At 43.2% G+C, this 18,239-nt stretch overlaps 1 protein-coding gene across 1 annotated transcript; it reads right to left on the reverse strand.

Moving 5' to 3' along the window:
* Window positions 1-217: 217 nt before the first annotated feature.
* On the reverse strand, window positions 218-8,145 carry UTP23 (UTP23 small subunit processome component). The gene is made up of 3 exons (XM_077809864.1): window positions 7,874-8,145; window positions 1,600-1,774; window positions 218-706 (listed from the first exon to the last, which is right to left on the reverse strand). The coding sequence occupies exons 1-3, from the start codon at window positions 8,059-8,061 to the stop codon at window positions 350-352; spliced, it is 720 nt and encodes a 239-aa protein (XP_077665990.1). The 5' UTR covers window positions 8,062-8,145; the 3' UTR covers window positions 218-349.
* Between the last annotated feature and the right edge of the window lie 10,094 nt (window positions 8,146-18,239).

Genomic DNA, 18,239 nt, shown 5'->3' on the forward strand with positions numbered 1-18,239 from the left:
AATAATAATATAAAAATAAAAATCAAAACCACACTACTTGGGGCACTCCAGATACCAGATTTTGCAACATAACAGCTCTCCAGTTGCTCATTGTGGGCAGATGTGGTTATAGTGGGGAAAAAAAGTTTTGTAATTATTTGATTAATAAAGAGAAAGTTATATTACTGGGATGATATAAATATACAAAGGTGGTGAAAGTTATAATGAAGAATATATATTTCATAAAAATAAACACTTTTATTTTCATATTAGAATTGTAAGAATTTTTTTTCTTTGCACAAAGTTCAAGCTGTATTTAAGTCCTGTACGGTTTATATGGGCAGCTTTATGCTTTCACACTCAGCTGCATTTACACTGCCTTTTCTTCTGATTTAGCCCGGTTTCGTTTTCTTTTTCGTTTCTTCTTAGCAGTGGAAGGCTGTTGGGTCTCCTGCACTTTTTTCTTTTTCTTCAGGCAGCTGAGAGGATTGGGGCCACCTGCCCTCTTACGTTTTCTTCTGTTTTCAGACTCTTTTACTAGTCCCTGTTCTTCTTTAAGATGCTCAATACTTTGTTTCTGGTGCTCTGGAACAAGCTGATTTGCTTGCATGGCTTGAACAAATGCCAGTGATTTCGGAGAAGGTTTGTCCAGCACCATAGTGTTCTGAATAATAAACAGAAGAGGAACTCCAGCCTTTTTCTTCACTTTTGTTGCCAAATCCTGGTCCTGTCAAAATCAAACATATCAGTCAATATTTTGGGATGGATCAAACCTTCAATTCAAATGCAACTGCTTTTAAAAGTTTAGACAGATACAGTCTATAAAAAAAGTCAGAGTATTAATCTAGCAGATAAACCCCAATTACCTCCCTTACCATAATCCATATCCCTGACAGTGAAATTTACCTCCTACCTTTGTGGACAGAAAAAAATGTGTTTAGAACAGGTAATCAGGTAACTGCCCATGTAATTTGCAAAAGAGGTAAATGTTCTATTAGAAGATGCTATAAGATTCTAGCAAACCATCTTATTTTCATGTAGTGCAGAATATAAAACAGATTCAGATTCAAATACATAAAAGTGCTAGTGAATGCACAAAGTCACAACAGACCTAAAAATTAGTGTGTGCAGATAAGACAAGTTTCAACAGCACTTGCCAGTTTAATTATCATTTTCTATTTAAAAAAGATAACCAAAAGCTATTTCAAATTTCCAGTTTAGCATTTTAATTAAAATTACAGTATGTTAAACCAATGCTAACACAAACTGGTGGACAGGCAATCACGGCACATACAATCTTTTTGTTCCCATTCATCATGCAAAAAAATCACATCCGTTGCTTGTTTCCTTAAAACTGTCATTCTGTTTTAGGCTACTGACTACAGTAACAGCTAATCATTCACTGGTGCTCACAAAACTGGTAACTTTGCATGCAACCTACAATTTTCCCATTTTGTAATTTGCATGTAAAGTTACTTGTCTTGGGCATGCAAGTCTTATAAATTTAGTCCCAATAAACCATATAAAATCTCCCATTCATAGTTGGTAGAATTCCTGATACGTACGAATCTGAGAACAGATTTAGGAAATATGGCTTAACTTTATTTTAAAATGTATTACCTGTGTAGCAATGAAATAGTGATGAGGATTACCCATCTCAATCATGGACAATAGACATGCTGAGCCACTCACTGGATCTTTGAAGTGGGAACAGTTTCTAACTTGAAATCTTTGGGCAATTAGCTTTGCTCCATAAAGTTCCTTCCCCAATGACTCCAATTCTTTTAGAACACATCTAAAGAGAAAAAAGAAGAGTGATTTATTAGAGGAAAATAAGTGTTTTTTTTAACCGAAAGCTTATGCCTAAACAAATCTGTTAGTCTTTAAGGTGTCACCGGACTCCTTGTTGGTTTTGTGGATACAGACTAACATGGCAACCCCCGATACTTGACTACTTGCACAACTGTTGTATACAAGTGTGTAGGATTCGTACAAGGTTCAGGCACTCAGCAACATTCAGGGCACACCCGGAGTGTTGTGCAGGAGCTGTACACACACAGCTCCTCTCAAGGGCATGAACCTTGGAATCTCGCTCAGATGACACGAGCCGTGGGAAGCCTCCCAGGACTGGGCTCAAGGCCCGAGAGCAAGGAATGCAGTAGATAGAAATTGGTAAATAAGAATGTTAAACAAAGCCAGTGTATTCCTTTTATCTGTTGGAGAATGTAATGAGCGGGGGGAGAGAAAGAATAAAGGAGAGGGTGGAAAGCTGACAGGGAGAAGTCCGTTGGCAGACCAGCCTGTTTGCTTGCTTAAAGCTTTGTGCTGTCTTGTATTTGAACCGCAACACAAGTGCAAAGATTTTAAATTTTGAATTCTCAAACATGTTTGATTACAGCTGAACATTATCTGATCAGGCTCTATGCTTGTCACACAGTGCCCAATAATCTAAACGAAACAACAGTTTATCTTACTTCAGGAAATGCTCAATATAGTTCTAAACAAGATGATCAGTAACATTTGAAATATTAAATAGGGACAATTCAATGGTAGTGTCAAATCCTTATACTCTTATTTATGTTTATACAACTGCTTCAATTGCTATATAAATATATTACCACATTCAAAAACATATGTCAATATAATTATGGCCACTACAAAGACATTCAAATTTCTTAAGACTGTGAGCACTTTGGGTAGAGGACTGCCGCTTCCAATATATTTAGACATCACCTACCACACAGAGCACTACCATAACACAACTAAAACAAAATAATATGCAATGGCATCAATTGCTTTATTTACTGTATGTGGTGTTAATTTATGCCTTAATGTGTATGACCACTGAGTTGCTATGAGACCTCAACTCTGAACGGCATGACAGAGAAAAACAGGCACTGGGATGTCTGATGTGCAATCAGTTTGATTACTATTTTGCAGGTTTGCAAATACATTTACTCAGTGGAAACATTCTCTGGGATTTACATATTAAAGGGGCACGTGGGTGGATGAAAATCAGGGTCTCTGTAAAATACAGATGGCTTGACAGGGCTTAGGAAGGGTCTAGAGCCGTGCAAGGCTATCAGGGGTTTCTTCAGAGATGTGTATTGAGATGGGCATATGTGGATAGCCATATTCACTTCTTAAAACCATAATGCCATTTCAACCATAATTACACCATTGCTAGGGCAATGCTCTGATCCACTCAGTTATACCATTAAGAAAATGGAAGTCCTTTTTGTTCTCTCTCATACCCCAAAAGTTCACTGCATACTCTTTCAGAAAATTTTAAGAGTGCATCTATTTCATCTAACAAAGCAATCCTGAAGCAAAGCAGCATGATGGACCAAAACCAATTAATAATGCTGCCAGTTAGCCTGGTCTTTGGTTTCTGTGCTTCCATTGTTATGTACAATATACTAAACAAACATTTTTTTTAAAAAGATCAACATTTTCCCACTGCACATGGTTAAAAAATGAAGGGAAACTGAAGAAAGCAGATACTGATGGTGGAGAGGTGGTAGATTTCAATTCTGTTGACATGGGGAACACGAAAGGATCTATCAAACAAATGTAAACTGAATCACTGCTTTCAACAGGAAGTGTTTTTCCAGGGATAGCAGAAACTATTCTGGAAGTGAAGAGATGGAATGTGTCAAACTTCTACTAAGCACAATGCTAAAATCTAGGTTGGCCTGCTCTGTGCTACATGACTGTCACTGCTGATTTATTTGAAATAAAGTGGAAGGAAAGGAAGTTAGGACAGACAGGTATCAATGTAAGAGGAAGTTGTCTGTCTGCAGTTCCACCAGCTTGCAAAGTAAAGATTCTTTTTGGAACCGGTGCTCTAGGTTGAAAGCAAAGAGTGGTTGAGACAAACCAAAAAAACCACCACCTGGGGATCAAAACACAACCCCTTTTTGTTCATTATACTTACTTCCTTTTCAAAGCAACTATGGTGCTTTTTTTTTTTTTTTTTTAAAAGTCACCCATGCAACTACCATTGTACATCATATCTTGCATTGAACGCTGGCAATATCACAATAAGTCGGGGGCATGTGGGTGGATGAAAATCAGGGTCTCTAAAGTACAGGTGGCTTGACAGGGCTTGGGAAGGGTCTGCCTGATGAAGCTCAGGAAGTTTTGCTGTTGAAATAACTGTTGCAATAACTACTGGAATATGAAAAAGGTTACACGTATGCTACAAGACCAACCATGTCAGGGGATCTGGTTAGAACAGTAGTTCCTCAACATGGCTAAAACATGATTCCATCTTTGAAAGTAAGCAGTGTGAAAAACATGTGTTATCATGCCCTTGAGGCCATATCTCCAAAGCTATGCTCTCTGAAGTCTAAGGATAGGATTTTCAAAGGGTGCTGAGTTAGTTCCCCAAACATCACTGAATTTCAAGTTAAGTTCTTTGAAAATCCCAGTCTAAAGAAATAAAACAAGCTGTGCAGTAGGTGAGTACTGGATTTAATTGTAACATAATTGCAATCAACTTTCTACAGGACTATTTCAAAATATGTAACTTATTATTAGGGCTGATTAAAGAGGAAGAAACATTTAAAAATATCTTATTCAATGAATTTCACCAGTATTTGTTGCCTAATATATTAATTAAACAGTATTTAACCAGCACCACAGGTGGCTGAATTCACTGCTGGTAAATAATCTTACAGACACAATTCTACGAGTCCTACTACCTACCCACTACCCACAATTCTACCAGTCTACCCCTATCCACACGCCTGCCCCCTGACCACCCCCCCCCAAACTCCCCTGCCCTCTACCCAACCCCCCCACCCCACCCCCTTACCGCGGTACCTGGCTGGAGCCAGCCACGCCACGCCACCGCACAGCACAGAGCACTGGGTCAGGCCGGGCTCTGCAGCTATGCTGCCCCAGGAGCTCACAACATTGCGCTGGCGGCGCAGTGAGCTGAGGCTGCGGGAGAAGGGTAACAACCAGGGAGGGACCAGGGGCTTGTCTCCTGGGCCAGGAGCTCAGAAGTCAGATGTGGCCCGTGCGCCGTAGGCCCATCTCTGCCCCTAAACCCACCCATGAACTTACTAACTCTCTTTTGAACCCAGTTATATATTTGGCCTTCATAACATTCCCAGGCAATGAGTTCCACAGTTAACTAGGCATTGTCTGAAGTACCTATGTTTGTTTTAAATTTGCTGCCTATTAATTTAATTGGGTGACCCCTGCTTTGTGTGTTATATAAACACTTCCCATTCACTTTCTTCACACCATTCATTATTTTATATATTGCTATCAGATTCCCTTTACTTGTCTCTTTTCGAAGTTCAACAGAACCAGTCTTTTTAATCTGTCCTCATGTGCAAGCTGTTCCGTACCCCGAATCATTTTTGTTTCATTTCTCTATAATTTTTCCAGTTCTAACATCTCTCTTCTGAAATGCGGCAACAAGAACTTCACACAATATTCTAGGTGCAGGCATAAAATGGATTTATACAGCGGCATTATGACATTTTCTGTCTTATTTATCCAGTTCCAAATGGTTCCTAACTTTCTGTCAGTTTTTGACTCCTGCTGCACATTGAGCAGATGTTTTCAGAGAACTATCCACAGTGACTCCAAGGTTTACTTCTTGAGTGGTAACAGCTAATTTAGACCCCATCATTTTGTATATATAATTAGGATTGTTTGTCAACGTGAATGATTTTGCATTTACCTACATTGAATTTCACCTGCCAGTTTCTTGCCCAATCACCCAGTTTTATGAGATCCATTTGTAACCCTTCACAATCTGCTTTGGACTTAACTCTTATCTTCAGTAATTCTGTACTATCTACAAACTTTGCCACCTCACTGTTGACCCCCCTTTCAAGATAATTTATCAATATGTTCAATAGCACTGGTCCCAGTACAGACCCCTGGGGGACACCACTACTTACTTCTCTCAATGGAGAAAACTGATAATTTATTCCAACACTTTGTTTCCTGTCTTAGAATCACAGAACTGGAAGGAACCTCAAGAGGTCATCTAGTCCAGTCCCCTGCACTCAAGGCAGGACTAAGTATTATCTAGACAATCCCTGACAGGCGTTTGTCCAACCTGCTCTTAAAAATCCCCAAATGATGGAGATTCCACCACCTCCCTATGCAATTTATTCCAGTGCTTAACCATCATGATAGGAAGTTTTTCCTAACATCCAACCTAAACCTCCCTTGCTGCAATTTAAGCTCATTGCTTCTTGTCCTATCCTCAGAGACTAAGAAGAATAATTTTTCTCCCTCCTCCTTGTAACAACCTTTTATGTACTTGAAAACTGTTATGGCCCCCCTCAATCTTCTCTTTTCCTGACAAAACAAACCCAATTTTTTCAATCTTCCCTCATAGGTCATGTTTTCTAGACCTTTTATCATTTTTGCTCTTCTCTAGACTTTCTCCAATTTGTCCACATCTTTCCTGAAATGTGGCATCTAGAACTAGACACAATACTCCAGTTGAGGCCTAATCAGCATGAAGTAGAGCGGATGAATTACTTCTTGTGTTTTGCTTACAACACTCCTGCTAATACATCCTAGAATGATGTTTGCATTTTTGCAACAGCGTTACACTGTTGACTTATATTTAGGTTGTGATCCACTATGACCCCAGATCCCTTTCCGCAGTACTCCTTCCCAGGCAGTCATTTCCCATTTTGTATGTGTAAAATTGATTGTTCTTTCCTAAGTGGAGTACTTTACGTTTGTCCTTATGGAATTTTGTCATATTTACTTCTGCCCATGTCTCCAGTTTATTCTGAATTATAATACTATCCCCCAAAGCACCTGCAACCCCTCCTAGCTTGGTATTGTCTGCAAACTTTATAAGTGTACTCTCTATGCCATCATCTAAATCATCTTTTAACCAGTTATTGATCCATAAGATGACCTTGGCTTATCCCATGACTCTTTACTTTGCTCAAGATCCTTTGGTGAGGGCACTCAAAGGCTTTCTGATAGTCCACAATCACTAGAGCAAATGGATAACCCTTGTCCACTTTTGCTGATCCTCACCCCACCCAATTAATTCTAATAGATTGGTGGGATTTGATTTCCTTTTACAAAAGCCATGTTGACTCTTCCCCTACAAATCACATCCATCTATGTGTTTGATAATTCCAATCTTCATTATCATTTCAGCCAATTTGCCTGGTACTGAAGTTAGATTCAGAGGCCTCTAACAGCCAGGATCGCCTTTGAAGGCTATTTTAAAAGCCAGTGCTACATTACCAACCCTCCAGTCCAAAGGCGCAGAGGCTGGTTTATGCGACAAGTTACACAGGACAGGATAGCTCCGCTCCTTCAGAACCCTTCCAAGAGTCGCGTCTGACCCTGGGGACTTATTCCGGTTTATCGATTTGTCCCAAAACCTTCTCTCGGGACACCTCAGCCTGGCACAGCGCCTCAGACCCATGGACAGGGGTCGGAGGCTGTGCGCAGCCCGGGGCCCACCAGCTCTCGGGGCTGCCCGAGCCCTACCCGCAGTGGGGGAGGGATACTCTGGCTTTGCGGGGCCCCGCACGGGGAGGGGAACGAACCACTTCCCTCAGGCTCACGCCGCTCTCCGCCGCAGAGCCCACCGCCGTCTCCCAGGCCCTGGCCGCTGTCCCCCGCCGCGCCAGCCGGGGCTCCCGTGCACAGTCCCGCCCGTACCAGCAGGGTCACACGGGGGGGGGGGGTGAATCCCACGGGGACCCCTCCCCGGTGCTTGGATATCGGTTCACCTCGCGCCACCTCCGGGACGGGCAAGCGAGCCAGATGTCAGGCGCGCGCGCCCGCCCGGGCCACGGTAACGGCCTCCACCAAGCGCGCGCACAGGCGTCCGCCTGGTCACGTGACAGCATGGCGGGGCCCCTCCCCCGCCGCAGCCACTGACCGGGTAGTGCAGAGCTGGGTGGCCCCAGCCAGGTAGCCGGGCAGCTGATCGCGGATCTGGATCTTGTTGCGCAGCGCGGCCTGGCAGAAAGTCCCGTCCAGCAGCACCTGGAAGGGCTCCCGGAAGCCGAAGTTGTACTTGTAGAAGCTCATATATTTCTTGGCATGTTTCTGCCGCGTGATCTTCATGGCGGGAGCGGAGCCGCCCGGCCAACGGCCACCGCGCCTGCGCCTCCGGAACTAAACGGCGGCTGTTTGGCTGCCCCGGATCCGGAAACCCCCAGGCACGTGCGCGGCAAGCGGCCGCAGGAGGCGGGACAGAGAGCGGAGCGCCTTGCGAGGGGCGTGGCTAACGACATGTGTCTTTGAGAGCCGGAACAAGACTGTGCGAAGCCAAGTCACGTCCGTTCGTGCGCGCGTGACCCGTCTACCCCATCACCGGCACGCAGCGCGCGGTCGCGTGCGCGGCTAATGTCTGGGCTCGTGCCGGCGGCTGCGCCTGCGCTGCTGCCCTCGAGCCGAGCGCCTCCCGCCAGTGGGATTCGGGCGGGCGTCACCCCCACCCGCGCGAGAGCCGATCGGGACCCTGAATCCTCTGCGAGAGCCCCGCCCCCGTCCCGGGTCAGTGAGGGGCCCGCCCTCGTCACCCCTCCCTTCCACCTGCTCCTTCACCAGCCCGGGGCCTGGTCCCCAGGGAGAGAGGCCAGCCTGAGCCCAGGCCACCCGAGCCCTGACACCATCCAGCAAGGGCAGCGCCTGCGAGCTGGCAGGAAAACACAATTTTCGGTCTATTGAACGATTCAAAGCTTGAGAAAAAATTTCATCCCAAATCGGGACAAAAAATAAAAACCTCAAAATTTTTGGCTGGAGAGAAATTCCAAATAGGTGTCTTTGGGAAGAACTATGAGGAGGCCGGTGGCACCTTAAAGACTAACAGATTTATTTGGGCATAAGCTTTCGTGGGTAAAAACCCACTTCTTCAGATGCACATGCTGATGGACAGGCATCTGAAGAAGTGGTTATTTACCCACGAAAGCTTATGCTCACATAAATCTGTTAGTCTTCAAGGTGCCACCGGAATTCTCATAGTTTTTCTGGATACAGACTAACAAGGCTACCCGTCTGATATTTGGGAAGAACTGAAATGGAAGTTTTCTGCCTGCAAGAAAATTGATAAAAGCCATGCAGGCAGCTGGCCTGGGGACAATCATTTCAGTTTTTCTGATGGAAAATTGAAAATTTCTCTCACATCCATGCAAATTTTCAATCATCCGTGCAGGGACCAAGCACCTGTCACATGCTAACTTAACCCCAGCAAAGGCTGAGGTATGGTCTCAGGAGCTCAGCAAGACCTGAGCACACACTACACGTATTTGATGAGGAACTGTCCAACCACATGCATTGCTAATGTTTTCTGTGCTTGCAAGGGGTGAGTTTTCCCCTCACTTTCTAGTTTTAATGGTCTCATTCATTGGTCTGGCTACCTTTTGCCTTTAGAACACAAGAATGGCCATACTGGGACAGACCAAAGGTCCGTCCAGCCCAGTATCCTGTCTACCCACAGTGGCCAATGCCAGATGCCCGAAAGGGAATGAACCTAACAGGTAATGATCACGTGAACTCTCTCCTGCCATCCATCTTCACCCTCTGACACACAGAGGCTAGGGACACCATTCCTTATCCATCCTGGCTAACAGCCATTAGTGGACTTAACCTCCATGAATTTATCCAGTTCTCTTTTAAACCCTGTTATAGTCCTAGCCTTCACAACCTCCTCAGGCAAGGAGTTCCACAGGTTGATTGTGTGCTTGTGTGAAGAAGAACTTCCTTTTATTTGTTTTAAACCTGCTGCCCATTAATTTCATTTGGTGGCCCCTAGTTCTTATATTATGGGAACAAGTAAATAGCTTTTCCTTATTCACTTTCTCCACACCATTCATGATTTTATATATCTCTATCATATCCCCCCTTAGTCTCCTCTTTTCCAAGATGAAAAGTCCTAGCCTCTTTAATCTCTCCTCATATGGGACCTGTTTCATACCCCTAATCATTTTAGTTGCACTTTTCTGAACCTTTTGTAATGTCAGTATATCTTTTTTGAGATGACGTGACCACATCTGTACGCAGTATTCAAGATGTGGGCATAGCATGGATTTATATAAGGGCAATAAGATATGCTCCATTTTATTCTCTGACCCTTTTTTAATGATTCCTAACATCCTGTTTGCTTTTTTGACTGCCGCTGCACACTGCGTTGATGTCTTCAGAGAACTATCCAGGATGACTCCAAGATTTCTTTCCTGATTAGTTGTAGCTAAATTAGCCCCCATCATTTTGTATGTATAGCTGGGGTTATTTTTTCCAATGTGCATTACTTTATATTTAGCCACATTAAATTTCATGTGCCATTTTGTTGCCCAATCACTTAGTTTTGTGAGATCTTTTTGAAGTTCTTCACAGTCTGCTTTAGTCTTAACTATCTTAAGCAGTTTAGTATATCTGCAAACTTTGCCACCTCGCTGTTTACCCCTTTCTCCAGATAATTTATGAATAGGTTGAATAGAATTGGTCCTAGGACTGACCCTTGGGGAACACCACCAGTTACCCCTCTCCATTCTGAAAATTTACCATTTATTCCTACCCTTTGTTCCCTGTCTTTTAACCAGTTCTCAATCCATGAAAGGATCTTCCCTCTTATCCCATGGCAACTTAATTTACATAAGAGCCTTTGGTGAGGGAACTTGTCAAAGGCTTTCTGGAAGTCTAAGTACACTATGTCCACTGGATCCCCTTTGTCCACATGTTTGTTGATCCTCTCAAAGAACTCTAATAGATTAGTAAGACATGATTTCCCTATACAGAAACCATGTTGACTTTTGCCCAACAATTTATGTTCTTCTAGGTATCTGACAATTTTATTCTTTACTATTGTCAAAGTTTGACTCAGACTCACAATTTATCAGACCACTCTGTTTTATTAGCAAAGCTGCTCTGCTAATACATTTAGAAGTGAGCCCCCCGAGTGGGGCTTGTGTCTCTTAATTTATACAGTTTTTGGAGAACAAGTTACAGAGAAGTTACAGACAAAAGAAGAAAATGATTTTAGTCAGCACCCTTCGAGATCCCTGAGACCAGTCACGTATCTTCAATTACCTGCCACCCTTAACAATCTCCTTTAACAGCTTCCAGTTAACTAATTGCCCTTCACATCTTCCATTCTGATGCCCGCTTCTTAGACTTGCTGGCTCTATCTTAATTGCTTCTCCATTCAAAAGCTAACTGTCCCTACGTGTGCTCCCTCAGATACTTTGTAACATGTTTTGGCATGCCCTCTCATATACAATGTATCCAGCATGTCCCCTTATACAACGTTATACTTATACAATGTTATACTTCCACACTATTGTTTCAACTAATTTGCCCAGTACTGACGTTAGACTTACTGGTCTGTAATTGCCAGGATCACCTTCAGAGCCCTTCTTAAATATTGGCGTTACATTAGTTATCTTCCAGTCATTGGGTACTGTAGCTGATTTAAAGGACAGATTAGAAACCATAGTTAATAGTTCTGCAATTTCACATTTGAGTTCTTTCAGAACTCTTGGGTGAATGCCATCTGGTCCCGGTGACTTGTTACTGTTAAGTTTCTTAATTAATTCCAAAACCTCCTCTAGTGTCACTTCAATCTGTGACAATTCCTCAGATCATCTACAAAAGACGGCTCAGGTTTGGGAATCTCCCTAACATCCTCGGCCGTGAAGTCTGAAGCAAAGAATTAATTTAATTTCTCTGTGATGACTTTATCATTTTTAAGTGCTCCTTTTGTATCTCAATCGTCCAGGGGCCCCACTGGTTGTTTAGTAGGCTTCCTGCTTCTGATGTACTTAAAAAACACTTTGTTATTACCTTTTGAGTTTTTGGCTAGCTGTTCTTCCAACGCCTTTTTCGCTTTTCTTACTACATTTTTACATTTAATTTGGCAGTACTGTTTGCTCTTTCATCAAGAGAGGTTGATCGTGTGAAGGATATCACCGCACCCACCCTTCTGTAATATCCTGGGACCAACACAGCTACAACACGTTGCTCTTAGGTCATTTTAGCATTGGTGTGCTTGTGATGGTGATCTCTTTGATAGAAATAGAGAGCTCTTTGCAACTGCACATTCGATCCTGGGAACCATCAGCTACTCAGCAGAATCCACAATGAATCCGCAATTGTAGTCAAGTGATATAGATAAATGAGATCCAGACAGTTAAGGACTCTGAAGATCAGAAACATCATCTGCAATTGGATTGGAGCCATTGCAGAGTAAAAAGAAAAGGAGTACTTGTGGCACCTTAGAGACTAACCAGTTTATTTGAGCATGAGCTTTCGTGAGCTACAGCTCACTTCATCAGATACATACCGTGGAAACTGCAGCAGACTTTATATATACACAGAGAATATGAAACAATACCTCCTCCCACCCCACTGTCCTGCTGGTAATAGCTTATCTAAAGTAATCGTCAGGTTAGGCCATTTCCAGCACAAATCCAGGTTTTCTCACCCTCCACCCCCCCACACAAATTCACTCTCCTGCTGGTGATAGCCCATCCAAAGTGACAACTCTTTACACAATGTGCATGATAATGAAGTTAGGCCATTTCCTGCACAAATCCAGGTTCTCTCACTCCCTCACCCCCCTCCAAAAACCCACCCCCATACACACACAGACTCACTCTCCTGCTGGTAATAGCTCGTCCAAACTGACCACTCTCCAAGTTTAAATCCAAGCTAAACCAGAACATCTGGGGGGGGGGGGGAGGAAAAAACAAGAGGAAATAGGCTACCTTGCATAATGACTTAGCCACTCCCAGTCTCTATTTAAGCCTAAATTAATAGTATCCAATTTGCAAATGAGTTCCAATTCAGCAGTTTCTCGCTGGAGTCTGGATTTGAAGTTTTTTGTTTTAAGATAGCGACCTTCATGTCTGTGATTGCGTGACCAGAGAGATTGAAGTGTTCTCCGACTGGTTTATGAATGTTATAATTCTTGACATCTGATTTGTGTCCATTTATTCTTTTACGTAGAGACTGTCCAGTTTGACCAATGTACATGGCAGAGGGGCATTGCTGGCACATGATGGCATAAATCACATTGGTGGATGTGCAGGTGAACGAGCCTCTGATAGTGTGGCTGATGTTATTAGGCCCTGTGATGGTGTCCCCTGAATAGATATGTGGGCACAATTGGCAACGGGCTTTGTTGCAAGGATAAGTTCTGGTATGGTATGTGGTTGTTGTGAGTATGTGGTATGTGGTATGTGGTTGTTGGTGAGTATTTGCTTCAGGTTGCGTGGCTGTCTGTAGGCAAGGACTGGCCTGTCTCCCAAGATTTGTGAGAGTGTTGGGTCATCCTTTAGGATAGGTTGTAGATCCTTAATAATGCGTTGGAGGGGTTTTAGTTGGGGGCTGAAGGTGACGGCTAGTGGCGTTCTGTTATTTTCTTTGTTAGGCCTGTCCTGTAGTAGGTAACTTCTGGGAACTCTTCTGGCTCTATCAATCTGTTTCTTTACTTCCACAGGTGGGTATTGTAGTTGTAAGAAAGCTTGACAGAGATCTTGTAGGTGTTTGTCTCTGTCTGAGGGGTTGGAGCAAATGCGGTTGTATCGCAGAGCTTGGCTGTAGACGATGGATCGTGTGGTGTGGTCAGGGTGAAAGCTGGAGGCATGCAGGTAGGAATAGCGGTCAGTAGGTTTCCGGTATAGGGTGGTGTTTATGTGACCATTGTTTATTAGCACTGTAGTGTCCAGGAAGTGGATCTCTTGTGTGGACTGGACCAGGCTGAGACTAGACAAGCCATGTACAACGCACACTTTGCTTCTCTACAAAAGAAAAAGGACACTAAACTTTCTAAACTACTACATGCTACAAGGGGCCACAGCAATGGTTCCCTCAACCCACCTAGCAATATTGTTAACCTATCCAACTATACTCTCAGCCCAGCAGAAGCAGCTGTTCTATCTCGGGGCCTCTCCTTCTGCCCCTCCACCCCCATGAACATGATACAGTTCTGTGGTGACCTAGAATCCTATTTTCGACGTCTCCGACTCAAGGAATATTTCCAAAATACCTCTGAACAACATACTAATCCACAGAGGTCTCCCTACCAACACTACAGAAAGAAGGATTCTAGGTGGACTCCTCCTGAAGGTCGAAACAGCAGACTGGACTTCTACATAGAGTGCTTCCGCCGACGTGCACGGGCTGAAATTGTGGAAAAGCAGCATCACTTGCCCCATAACCTCAGCCATGCGGAACGCAATGCCATCCACAGCCTCAGAAACAACTCTGACATCATAATCAAAAAGGCTGACAAAGGAGGTGCTGTTGTCATCATGAATAGGTCGGAATATGAACAAGAGGCTGCTCGGCAGCTCTCCAAGACGAGTTTCTACAAGCCATTACCCTATGATCCCACTGAGAGTTACCAAAAGCAACTACAGCATATGCTCAAGAAACTTCCTGAAAAAGCACAAGATCAAATCCGCACAGACACACCCCTGGAACCCCGACCTGGGATATTCTATCTACTACCCAAGATCCATAAACCTGGAACTCCTGGGCGCCCCATCATTTCAGGCATTGGCACCCTGACAGCAGGATTGTCTGGCTATGTAGACTCCCTCCTCAGGCCCTACGCTACCAGCACTCCCAGCTACCTTCGAGATACCACTGACTTCCTGAGGAAACTTCAATCCATCGGTGATCTTCCTGATAACACCATCCTGGCCACTATGGATGTAGAAGCCCTCTACACCAACATTCCACACAAAGATGGACTACAAGCCGTCAGGAACACTATCCCCGATAATGTCACGGCTAACCTGGTGGCTGAACTTTGTGACTTTGTCCTTACCCATAACTATTTCACATTTGGGGACAATGTATACCTTCAGATCAGCGGCACTGCTATGGGTACCCGCATGGCCCCACAGTATGCCAACATTTTTATGGCTGATTTAGAACAACGCTTCCTCAGCTCTCGTCCCCTAAAGCCCCTACTCTACTTGCGCTATATTGATGACATCTTCATCATCTGGACCCATGGAAAAGAAGCCCTTGAGGAATTCCACCATGATTTCAACAATTTCCATCCCACCATCAACCTCAGCCTGGTCCAGTCCACACAAGAGATCCACTTCCTGGACACTACAGTGCTAATAAACAATGGTCACATAAACACCACCCTATACCGGAAACCTACTGACCGCTATTCCTACCTGCATGCCTCCAGCTTTCACCCTGACCACACCACACGATCCATCGTCTACAGCCAAGCTCTGCGATACAACCGCATTTGCTCCAACCCCTCAGACAGAGACAAACACCTACAAGATCTTTGTCAAGCTTTCTTACAACTACAATACCCACCTGCGGAAGTAAAGAAACAGATTGATAGAGCCAGAAGAGTTCCCAGAAGTTACCTACTACAGGACAGGCCTAACAAAGAAAATAACAGAACGCCACTAGCCGTCACCTTCAGCCCCCAACTAAAACCCCTCCAACGCATTATTAAGGATCTACAACCTATCCTAAAGGATGACCCAACACTCTCACAAATCTTGGGAGACAGGCCAGTCCTTGCCTACAGACAGCCCCGCAACCTGAAGCAAATACTCACCAACAACCACATACCACACAACAGAACCACTAACCCAGGAACTTATCCTTGCAACAAAGCCCGTTGCCAATTGTGCCCACATATCTATTCAGGGGACACCATCACAGGGCCTAATAACATCAGCCACACTATCAGAGGCTCGTTCACCTGCACATCCACCAATGTGATTTATGCCATCATGTGCCAGCAATGCCCCTCTGCCATGTACATTGGTCAAACTGGACAGTCTCTACGTAAAAGAATAAATGGACACAAATCAGATGTCAAGAATTATAACATTCATAAACCAGTCGGAGAACACTTCAATCTCTCTGGTCACGCAATCACAGACATGAAGGTCGCTATCTTAAAACAAAAAAACTTCAAATCTAGACTCCAGCGAGAAACTGCTAAATTGGAACTCATTTGCAAATTGGATACTATTAATTTAGGCTTAAATAGAGACTGGGAGTGGCTAAGTCATTATGCAAGGTAGCCTATTTCCTCTTGTTTTTTCCTTCCTCCCCCCCCCCAGATGTTCTGGTTTAACTTGGATTTAAACTTGGAGAGTGGTCAGTTTGGACGAGCTATTACCAGCAGGAGAGTGAGTCTGTGTGTGTATGGGGGTGGGTTTTTGGAGGGGGGTGAGGGAGTGAGAGAACCTGGATTTGTGCAGGAAATGGCCTAACTTCATTATCATGCACATTGTGTAAAGAGTTGTCACTTTGGATGGGCTATCACCAGCAGGAGAGTGAATTTGTGTGCGGGGGTGGAGGGTGAGAAAACCTGGATTTGTGCTGGAAATGGCCTAACCTGACGATTACTTTAGATAAGCTATTACCAGCAGGACAGTGGGGTGGGAGGAGGTATTGTTTCATATTCTCTGTGTATATATAAAGTCTGCTGCAGTTTCCACGGTATGTATCTGATGAAGTGAGCTGTAGCTCACGAAAGCTCATGCTCAAATAAACTGGTTAGTCTCTAAGGTGCCACAAGTACTCCTTTTCTTTTTGCGAATACAGACTAACACGGCTGTTACTCTGAAACATTGCAGAGTAAGGTATGCTGTTATGATGATCTGCTCTCTCCAGTTTATCCTATATAGGTGGGAAACGCATCATCATGGACCATTTGCAGTTTTTGCATAACCCTTCTGGTCAGTAGGTTGAGCATGTCCAGAGTTCTGGTCTGCAAGTTACAAAGGCATAGATTACCAGAGCCTTTCATCTTCACTTCTGAGAAGAGAAACACCCTAAGTTATTAAGTAAGGTTCAATTTAAAGAATGGTGTCACTTTTGAAACCACTCTTCTGTCTGAAAATTTTTTACCCACTCTTGTTAAAAGTCATAACACTTTTAATACTGTAACAGATGGGAGAAAATAAATATTTTTCTCTTTTTTGCAGTTTGGTTATTTGTTGTCTCAGGGATGACCCATTCAAACAGGAGGCAGTTGTCACCTCTGGTTAGGTGGTGGTGTATTGCAAGGGTCAGTTGTTCATCCAAAAGCAATCAATGGAAAACCATCAGAGACAACTGCAAACAATCTAAACCACTTGGAGATGAAAGAGGAACATTACAATAAGACAGCGGTTTGCCCTATCTATGAATAGACACACGCATCACTCTCAGTCCTGGGTACCCTGAAAACTGACACAGCCCGACGAAGGTGCTCAGTGATAAATCCAACTTCATATGTTTTCTGGTAACATGAATAATTTTTATATATATATATATATATATATATATATACACATTCAGATAATAAATTTAAGAAGTAGGAAAGCATGAAAAAATATTTTCTGGAATATGTGTTTTCTTTCTGTTTCCCTTCACTATCCTCTTCCATCTCAGCTGTGATCTCAGACACATGATAGCATATGTGCCTTGAAAAATCAGAAGATGTAGTACCTGATTATAGAAGATGAATATATTTACACTAGTGGTGAATTTGGCTGGTGATTGTATCTAAGATCAGAACTGAATGTTATGGGCAAAATGTTTCTGAGTCATGCAGCAGACCTCAACTCTGATATTCTGCTCTCCTTTCATGCTTCCATTGATTTCTGTGAGAAATCTGAATATTTAGTGGGAGCAGAATAATGGAGTCTATTCTGATGTACATAGCAGAGTGGTGAATTTTGTCTTCAGTCCATTCTCTATCATGGTGCAGCTTCTGGAATAATTCCAGAACTCGCCTGACAATGCAGAAGGATTCAGGAACTGTTCAGGAATCCCCAGTGAATTTGTACAGTTATCTTGTTTGTTTTACAGGCCAAAACTAACTCTTTAAAAAGTTCGTCTTTTCCATCAGCTACATTCTGGATCAAGTGATTTTTTTTTACTGCTAATATTCACCTTAGTTTCATCTTTTGGAATTTTTATGCTGGACAGTTTGAGTTGCCACAGAAAATAATCCATTAACATGAAAAAATTAGACATAAACACCTTGCATTTAAAGAGGGTAGACAAAGATAAATCCTAATTGAAATCAGTTACTAAAGAGAGAGAGAGAATAGAGCTGAGCAGTGAAAACAATTTGTTTTCTCGAGTGATAAAACAGCCCATACTATTAAGGTATTTCCTTCATGTTTAGAAATACCATATTATGCTATTGTCCATTAAATACTCTATTTTTCACAGTGCTGCTTTCACATTTAGTCAAATACTAAAAGGCTGTCTGGCTGAAAGCACAACTGAAAGCAGACAGCCTCTGAAGCTCACAT

This window comes from Eretmochelys imbricata, chromosome 2 (assembly GCF_965152235.1).
Source record: "Eretmochelys imbricata isolate rEreImb1 chromosome 2, rEreImb1.hap1, whole genome shotgun sequence".
In the NCBI taxonomy this organism is placed as follows: Eukaryota; Metazoa; Chordata; order Testudines; family Cheloniidae; genus Eretmochelys; species Eretmochelys imbricata.